General features: G+C 31.6%; 1 protein-coding gene across 1 annotated transcript; it reads right to left on the bottom strand.

The window, feature by feature from the left end:
- Positions 1-1,332: 1,332 nt before the first annotated feature.
- On the bottom strand, positions 1,333-4,591 carry LOC144837793 (kelch-like protein 24). Its single transcript, XM_078693049.1, has one exon. It carries the CDS (start codon positions 3,707-3,709, stop codon positions 1,538-1,540), a length of 2,172 nt encoding a protein of 723 aa, XP_078549175.1. The 5' UTR covers positions 3,710-4,591; the 3' UTR covers positions 1,333-1,537.
- Positions 4,592-9,069: the final 4,478 nt, after the last annotated feature.

Raw genomic sequence — 9,069 nt, 5'->3', positions numbered from 1 at the left:
GTTGGTGCACATTAAAGTAATATGAGGGCGGGTAGCTTTACTTTTGAATTGTCACTGTACCAAAGAACTTATAACACAAGAATCTCCTGTTCGTCCGAAGCGCGTAACAATTTCGAAAGGCATTGTGGGATAGAATAGAGCTATGGGTGGCGCCATTGTGAGCCATGGAGTAGGGCGCCCGCATCAAATTAGAACGTCAAAATCATAGAGGGGATCTGCTAATACTCTAGGGGGATAGAGTAATTGACTTCCTAGTTTGGAGGGGGCGCTGCTCCATGCTGTGAAATGGCGTCGCCCAGTTTGACCTTTTAACCCTGTACTTCTGATACTCTGTTTTGAATGCAAATTGACGAACAGGAGATTCTTGTGTTATAAGTTCTTTGACTGTACTTACTAACAAAAAATTGATTGTTTTATGGTGCACATCATAAATGTATCACCTTGTTTAAAAACATAACATTATGCAACTCACGTAACTTATAATGTCACCTTATTAATAAAAGTGCATTACCTTAAAACTTATGAACAGTTTTATATATAACTATAGACAAAATTGCCAATTTGTATATGTATAGTCTAAGGAAAAGAATATAAAAGTATAGTATTTCATATCTAAAATCATTAAAGAGAATATGTTGCGTTTATATCGGTTACTATTCATTATACTTGTATTGATAAAAAGAGGCTTATTTTAACTAATTTCAACTAATGAGGTCAAATTATGATTTCTTAACTTAATGTATTTATCTATTTTAAAATCATTACTATGTTAGCATCATTAAGTTGGTTTTAATTATTGTTAAGGTTGCATTGTTATAACGAAGAATTAGTTAGAAATCTTAATTGGTCATAGAAGGTTGACGTAATTAAAGCTAATTTTGATTGGCTACTCAAAATTGACGCAATGAAAGCTATAAGTTTGATTGGCTACACTAAATGTAAATATTATTTATTGATACGTTTTAAATAATTGTTTAATAAGTTAGTAATTTATTAATTTTACTTGTTTACTTGTTTATAAAAAAAAATATTTATCTTACGGTAGTTAACATAAAGTTGATAAATGTACAAGGTGTAGTTTTCCTTCAGAGAACCACAAGCTACGTTGCGTAATCCGTTAAGAGTGCTTCCCACTAGAGACGCAACACAAGCAAGTTGACCAATGACAAGCGACAGTTTGAATAATCCATCGCTTGTGATTGGTCAAATCACATAGTATCTACCAAACTGATTATGCCTTATTTTTAATGAGCGCTTCCCTCCTCCTGGATACCTTTTATCTACTGTATCTCTCTGTTTAGAAAAATTATATAAGAAGAAGAAAGAAAAATGTTCATTTATTACTATTTTTATTTAAGAAACAATGTTTGTAAATGATATTAAATATGTAAATTTAAAAAGAAAAACAAACCAACTTGAACTATAGCAATTGTTAGTTAGTAATATAAAGCGGTGTTCTTTTTGATAACTGTGAAATTTTAGTTAATATTAAATTATAAGCTTGTACATTTAAATGCGATGTTATTCATTTTGGTGGTTAGCCTAAAGTCGGTATGTACTTTTCGATACAAACACATCCGTGCTCTGTGAGTGGTTGCGGCAAGGAACCCACCTGGCTCCACATATTTAAATTAGGATCGTAACACTTGATATCAGACACATTGACTGCGCTTTCCAACTTGCTTCCGCCTGATACAATGATCTTTTCATTTAACACCGTTGTACCATACGAGTACAGGTACCGTCCGTCAGGGATCGACGAACCGCGTATCCGCTCCGACGTAAATGGATTGAAAATAATCAACTCATTCTCGTCTCCTCGTGACACAAGGTAAAATATAAAATCATTGATGACGATGGCTGTTTCGATGCCTTCACCGTGTACGCGCTCAAAATTAAAGATGGCCGACCAGCAATCATCAGCTGGGTCATAGCAGTGAATGATGTCAGGATCTCGGAAGAAGTAACCATTAACAAACAACTTACCGTTGACTGACGTCACCACTGGTCGTTCCAGAAAACTACCTTTTATCCGATTAACATAAGTCCATATATTTAGTACTGGATCGTAACGTTCAACGTCGTTCGACTTCCGAGACCAACCGGTTCGTCCGCCAACTACATATATTTTGCCGTTTAAAACAGCGACACCGTGATTATGACGTGGTTTGTTTAAACTAGCTACCTGCGACCACGTGTCAGTAAGCGATTCATACCTCCATACATCCGCAAGAGTCTCTGACAAGTTTGCATGGTAGTCGACCTGACCACCGATGACGTACACATCATTGTTTAACGAAACACAGGCAAATCGTTGGTTTCGACCGGGAAATGGTGACAAACTTGTCCAAGAGTTATCAATGAGGTTACAACACCACACGTCGTGTATCCATTGCTGTTCACTGTCAAATCCACCAATTATTATCATGACTTCTGTAGTCATTGAAAGACGTAATCGAAGTCGATCGTCACAAATTCCTTCTGGAGCATCTCTAAGCATCTTAGCATCTTTAACAATTTCCATGCATTCCTCGTGATTAAGAAGCACTGGATTCTGTTCTACGGAAACTGAAAAGTATTTGATGTCTAACAGAGGTAATCTGACCTTCTTTAGTATGTCACCAAAGTACTCCTGCTTATCCTGGTTGGATCCATACCACTGCAACACTGCGTCAAAGACCACTTCTTCTTTTTTAATGTTCAGATGATCGTTCTCAATAATACGCATAAGAGATGCAGAATTGATTTCCAGAAAATCACAAGTGTTACAAACTTTAAGGAAATGTTTGTGGACATAATTCAAAGCATCATTATAAATTTCATAGCAGCCGATACTCTGAGCAAAATTCATAAAACTAATACAGTTATCAGGTTCGAGGTTTTTCTTGAAAAATTCCGAACATGCTGTAATGACTGGGTGATAATGAAGATAGCTTGCGAGAGAAATGAGGTCTTGAGCGTTATGAAAAGTTATCAATAGTTTACCAGTATATGTAAACTCCATAATGTTACGAAAAGGCTCTAAATCGACAATCTGTTGCAGACGAACAATCTTATTGTCTGATTCAACCATATTTGAAGAAAACATGGCGCGAAAAAAGGTGCTGCAAGCTGAAAGAACAACGCGATGACACGGAAAGTTCTCTCCAGCAACTTGGATGGTAACATCTGTGAAAAGATGACTTTCTCGTTGATCGTTCATCGACTTGAGTAAACTGGCAGGGAATGTGCTGTCATGATGTTGTACCTCCGTGTTACGATGTTCTCCTAATGGAGTGACATTAGCTTCCAAACTTTCCAAAGTATCTTCTTTCAGTAAATAATATTCATTGCACGAATCTTCGATGCCTTTCCCTGCCAATGCGGGTTCCGATAGATAACACAGTTTACTTAACGATTTATAATTATGTTCATTTATCAGCAATTCAAGTGTGTAAATAAAATTAACTAAATCCATCAAAATGACATCACTGAAACTGATTATCAGCGGTTGGTGCAACTCAACTCGATTACTTGAATCGGTATCGTCACCAAAGCTCTCGAGTAGTCGATGGCGAATGAGTGGACTACCTGCGGCTAACACAGCTTTGTGACCGTTAATTATCCGTCCGTTGATATCTAATTGCACATCTGTGAAATCTTGCGACTCCCAAAATCCTTTCAATCGTAACAGAAGATCATGGGCGTGTTTTTGGTGGTAGGTAGACATCCTGGACTTAACCGCACTGGTTATTTTAATTTAATCCAATTTAAAAATCAGGAAAATACTTTTACTCTATTAGGTATATACAATAGTTTGTGTATGTTCTTCAAATCCAAACGCAGTTATGAGCTTTACTTGGCGTTGCTGTTTATTTATAAACGTGTAAGATTGGACCTGTGCCTTCTTAACTGCGTGCTTGGCATACACACAGAAATGTATGTAGCCTAAACCAACACCTCATTAGAAGTATGTACGTACAAATAGATAGATAGTTTCAGCGTCTTTTGAATGAGTTGGCTGCCCTGGACCATCAAAATCGATGTGTAATTCGACATAATCCATGTTGTCAATGCGTAGGCCTATCATCTTCATTGCGTAGGCCTCCTACAGTACTTCATCTTCATCTCGTATTCTTATTCATTGCGTAGGCCTATACATCAATTAATTTCCATCTTTGTTGCGTAGGCCCAATATATTTTGTAATCAACATCTTGCTATTCCTGGAATGTTAGAACTTGGCAGAAGTAGGCCTACTGGTAAAGGATAGCGCGCCACCAACTGGTCTATTTAACAAATAGAAAATTATTTGCTGAATGCAGCTGCAGTAACCCTTATCTTTTTTATTTATTTATAGTTCAATTTTTTTTTCAATATTTGCACGTAAATAGTGCGTTATCATCATATATAATCAATCTTTTAATCGATGCAAAAATATTCCTCCTTCCTGCACGTTAACTATCTAACTACCTCAATACATATTTTAAAGTGTCGACAAAACTGGTTTCTATGGTACTATAAGATGATGATAACACAATCTCATATACAGCAATATTATCGCATAATAATTGAATTTTAAAAACTTGATATTTTGGCTCTTTTTCGAAAAAATCTCCCCTACTCAGGGATTTTTTCGAAAAATGTCAAATTTTCGACCCTTTTATTATTTTAAAATGGCTTCTATGGCACTTTAAGATGATGATAACGCAATATATGATCATATAAAGCACTATTATTGCATAATAAGTGAATTTTAAAATCTTGATATTTTGGCCATTTTCGAAAAAATCCCCTGTACTAGTACAGGGATTTTTTCAAAAAATAGCCAATTTTCGACCATTTTATTTTTCGACAAAAATGGCTTCTATGGCACTTTAAGATGATGATAACGCAATATATGATCATATAAAGCAATATTATTGCATAATAATTGAATTTTAAAAACTTGATATTTTGGCTATTTTTCGAAAAAATCCCTGTAGGCCTACTATAGTAAGGGATTTTTCCAAAAATTGCCAATTTTCGACCATTTTATTTTTCGACAAAAATGGCTTCTATGGCACTTTAAGATGATGATAACGCAATATATGATCATATAAAGCAATATTATTGCATAATAATTGAATTTTTAAAACTTGATATTTTGGCAATTTTTCGAAAAAATCCCTGTACTATAGTAAGGGATTTTTTCCAAAAATAGCCAATTTTCGATCATTTTATTTTTCGACAAAAATGGCTTCTATGGCACTTTAAGATGATGATAACGCAATATATGATCATATAAAGCAATATTATTGCATAAAAATTGAATTTTAAAAACTTGATATTTTGGCCATTTTTCGAAAAAATCCCTGTACTATAGTAAGGGATTTGTTCTAAAAATAGCCAATTTTCGATCATTTTATTTTTCGACAAAAATGGCTTCTATGCACTTTAAGATGATGATAACGCAATATATGATCATATAAAGCAATATTATTGCATAATAATTGAATTTTAAAAACTTGATATTTTGACCATTTTTCGAAAAAATCCCTGTACTAGTAGGCTACAGGGATTTTTTTCCAAAAATAGCCATTTTCCGACCATTTTATTTTCGACAAAAATGGCTTCTATGGCACTTTAAGATGATGATAACGCAATATATGATCATATAAAGCAATATTATTGCATAATAATTGAATTTTAAAAACTTGATATTTTGCCCTTTTTTCGAAAAAATTCCTGTACTATAGTAAGGGATTTTTTCAAAAAATAGCCAATTTTCGACCATTTTATTTTTCGACAAAAATGGCTTCTATGGCACTTTAAGATGATGATAACGCAATATATGATCATATAAAGCAATATTATTGCATAATAATTGAATTTTAAAAACTTGATATTTGGCCATTTTTCGAAAAAAATCCCTGTACTATAGTAAGGGATTTTTTCAAAAATTAGCCAATTTTCGATCATTTTATTTTTCGACAAAAATGGCTTCTATGGCACTTTAAGACGATGATAACGCAATATATGATCATATAAAGCAATATTATTGCATAATAATTGAATTTTAAAAACTTGATATTTTGGCCATTTTTCCTGTACTATAGTAAGGGATTTGTTAAAAAAATAGCCAATTTTCCACCATTATATTTTTCGACAAAAATGGCTTCTATAGCACTTTAAGATGATGATAACGCAATATATGATCATATAAAGCAATATTATTGCATAATAATTGAATTATAAAAACTTGATATTTTGGCCATTTTTCGAAAAAAACCCTGTACTATAGTAAGGGATTTGTTCTAAAAATAGCCAATTTTCGATCATTTTATTTTTCGACAAAAATGGCTTCTATGGCACTTTAAGATGATGATAACGCAATATATGATCATATAAAGCAATATTATTGCATAATAATTGAATTTTAAAAACTTGATATTTTGACCATTTTTCGAAAAAATCCCTGTACTAGTACAGGGATTTTTTTCCAAAAATAGCCAATTTCCGACCATTTTATTTTCGACAAAAATGGCTTCTATGGCACTTTAAGATGATGATAACGCAATATATGATCATATAAAGCAATATTATTGCATAATAATTGAATTTTAAAAACTTGATATTTTGCCCATTTTTCGAAAAAATCCCTGTACTATAGTAAGGAATTTTTTCCAAAAACAGCCAATTTTCGATCATTTTATTTTTCAACAAAAATGTCTTCTATGGCACTTTAAGATGATGATAACGCAATATATGATCATATAAAGCAATATTATTGCATAATAATTGAATTTTAAAAACTTGATATTTTGCCCATTTTTCGAAAAAAACCCTGTACTATAGTAAGGGATTTGTTCTAAAAACAGCCAATTTTCGATCATTTTATTTTTCGACAAAAATGGCTTCTATGGCACTTTAAGATGATGATAACGCAATATATGATGATATAAAGCAATATTATTGCATAATAATTGAATTTTAAAAACTTGATATTTTTGCCATTTTTCAAAAAAATCCCTGTACTATAGTAAGGGATTTTTTCCAAAAATAGCCAATTTTCGACCATTTTATTTTTCGACAAAAATGGCTTCTATGGCACTTTAAGATGATGATAACGCAATATATGATCATATAAAGCAATATTATTGCATAATAATTTAATTTTAAAAACTTGATATTTTGGCCATTTTTCGAAAAAATCCCTATACTATAGTAAGGGATTTTTTTCCAAAAATAGCCAATTTTCGACCATTTTATTTTTCGACAAAAATGGCTTCTATGGCACTTTAAGATGATGATAACGCAATATATGATCATATAAAGCAATATTATTGCATAATAATTTAATTTTAAAAACTTGATATTTTGGCCATTTTTCGAAAAAATCCCTGTACTATAGTACAAGGATTTTTTCCAAAAATAGCCAATTTCGACCATTTTATTTTTCGACAAAAATGGCTTCTATGGCACTTTAAGATGATGATAACGTAATATATGATCATATATTTCGAAAAAATCCCTGTACTAGTACAGGGATTTTTTTCCAAAAATAGCCAATTTCCGACCATTTTATTTTCGACAAAAATGGCTTCTATGGCACTTTAAGATGATGATAACGCAATATATGATCATATAAAGCAATATTATTGCATAATAATTGAATTTTAAAAACTTGATATTTTGCCCATTTTTCGAAAAAATCCCTGTACTATAGTAAGGAATTTTTTCCAAAAACAGCCAATTTTCGATCATTTTATTTTTCAACAAAAATGTCTTCTATGGCACTTTAAGATGATGATAACGCAATATATGATCATATAAAGCAATATTATTGCATAATAATTGAATTTTAAAAACTTGATATTTTGCCCATTTTTCGAAAAAACCCCTGTACTATAGTAAGGGATTTGTTCTAAAAACAGCCAATTTTCGATCATTTTATTTTTCGACAAAAATGGCTTCTATGGCACTTTAAGATGATGATAACGCAATATATGATGATATAAAGCAATATTATTGCATAATAATTGAATTTTAAAAACTTGATATTTTTGCCATTTTTCAAAAAAATCCCTGTACTATTTAGTAAGGGATTTTTTCAAAAAATAGCCAATTTCGACCATTTTATTTTTCGACAAAAATGGCTTCTATGGCACTTTAAGATGATGATAACGTAATATATGATCATATAAAGCAATATTATTGCATAATAATTGAATTTTAAAAACTTGATATTTTGGCCATTTTTCGAAAAAATCCCTGTACTATAGTAAGGAATTTTTTCAAAAAATAGCCAATTTTCGACCATTTTATTTTTCGACAAAAATGGCTTCTATGGCACTTTAAGATGATGATAACGCAATATATGATCATATAAAGCAATATTATTGCATAATAATTGAATTTTAAAAACTTGATATTTTGGCCATTTTTCGAAAAAAATCCCTGTACTATAGTAAGGGATTTTTTCAAAAAATAGCCAATTTTCGACCATTTTATTTTTCGACAAAAATGGCTTCTATGGCACTTTAAGATGATGATAACGCAATATATGATCATATAAAGCAATATTATTGCATAATAATTTAATTTTAAAAACTTGATATTTTGGCCATTTTTCGAAAAAAATCCCTGTACTATAGTAAGGGATTTTTTCAAAAAATAGCCAATTTTCGACCATTTCATTTTTTCGACAACAATGGCTTCTATGGCACTTTAAGATGATGATAACGCAATATATGATCATATAAAGCAATATTATTGCATAATAATTGAATTTTAAAAACTTGATATTTTGGCCATTTTTATAAAAAAATCCCTGTACTAATAGTAATTGCATAATAATTGATGATCCCTGTACTGTTCGACATAACCTCCGTCGAATTCTATAAATAAACCCCTACAGGATTCTACAAATGTACTGATATTGCTATATATATGATTGAACAAGCTTTTAATGAAATAAAGGAGATTAAACTCTCTTGAAAAACACCTTTTTTGGGGTTCAATATAACTATTGCTAAATGTACTTGTACACTCGTTAATATCCTCTTCCTCATCAAAAAAATAAAGACAAGATAAGTTTAAAACAACAATAA

This window comes from Antedon bifida, chromosome 3 (assembly GCF_963402885.1).
Source record: "Antedon bifida chromosome 3, ecAntBifi1.1, whole genome shotgun sequence".
Lineage (NCBI taxonomy): Eukaryota > Metazoa > Echinodermata > Crinoidea > Comatulida > Antedonidae > Antedon > Antedon bifida.
Note: the sequence above shows the minus strand (reverse complement) of the source record. Positions and strands in the feature narration are given on the sequence as shown.

Bases quoted from the DNA above. Each gene is read 5' to 3' on its own strand.
- LOC144837793 (XM_078693049.1), bottom strand. From the start codon at position 3,709: ATGTCTACCTACCACCAAAAACACGCCCATGATCTTCTGTTACGATTG.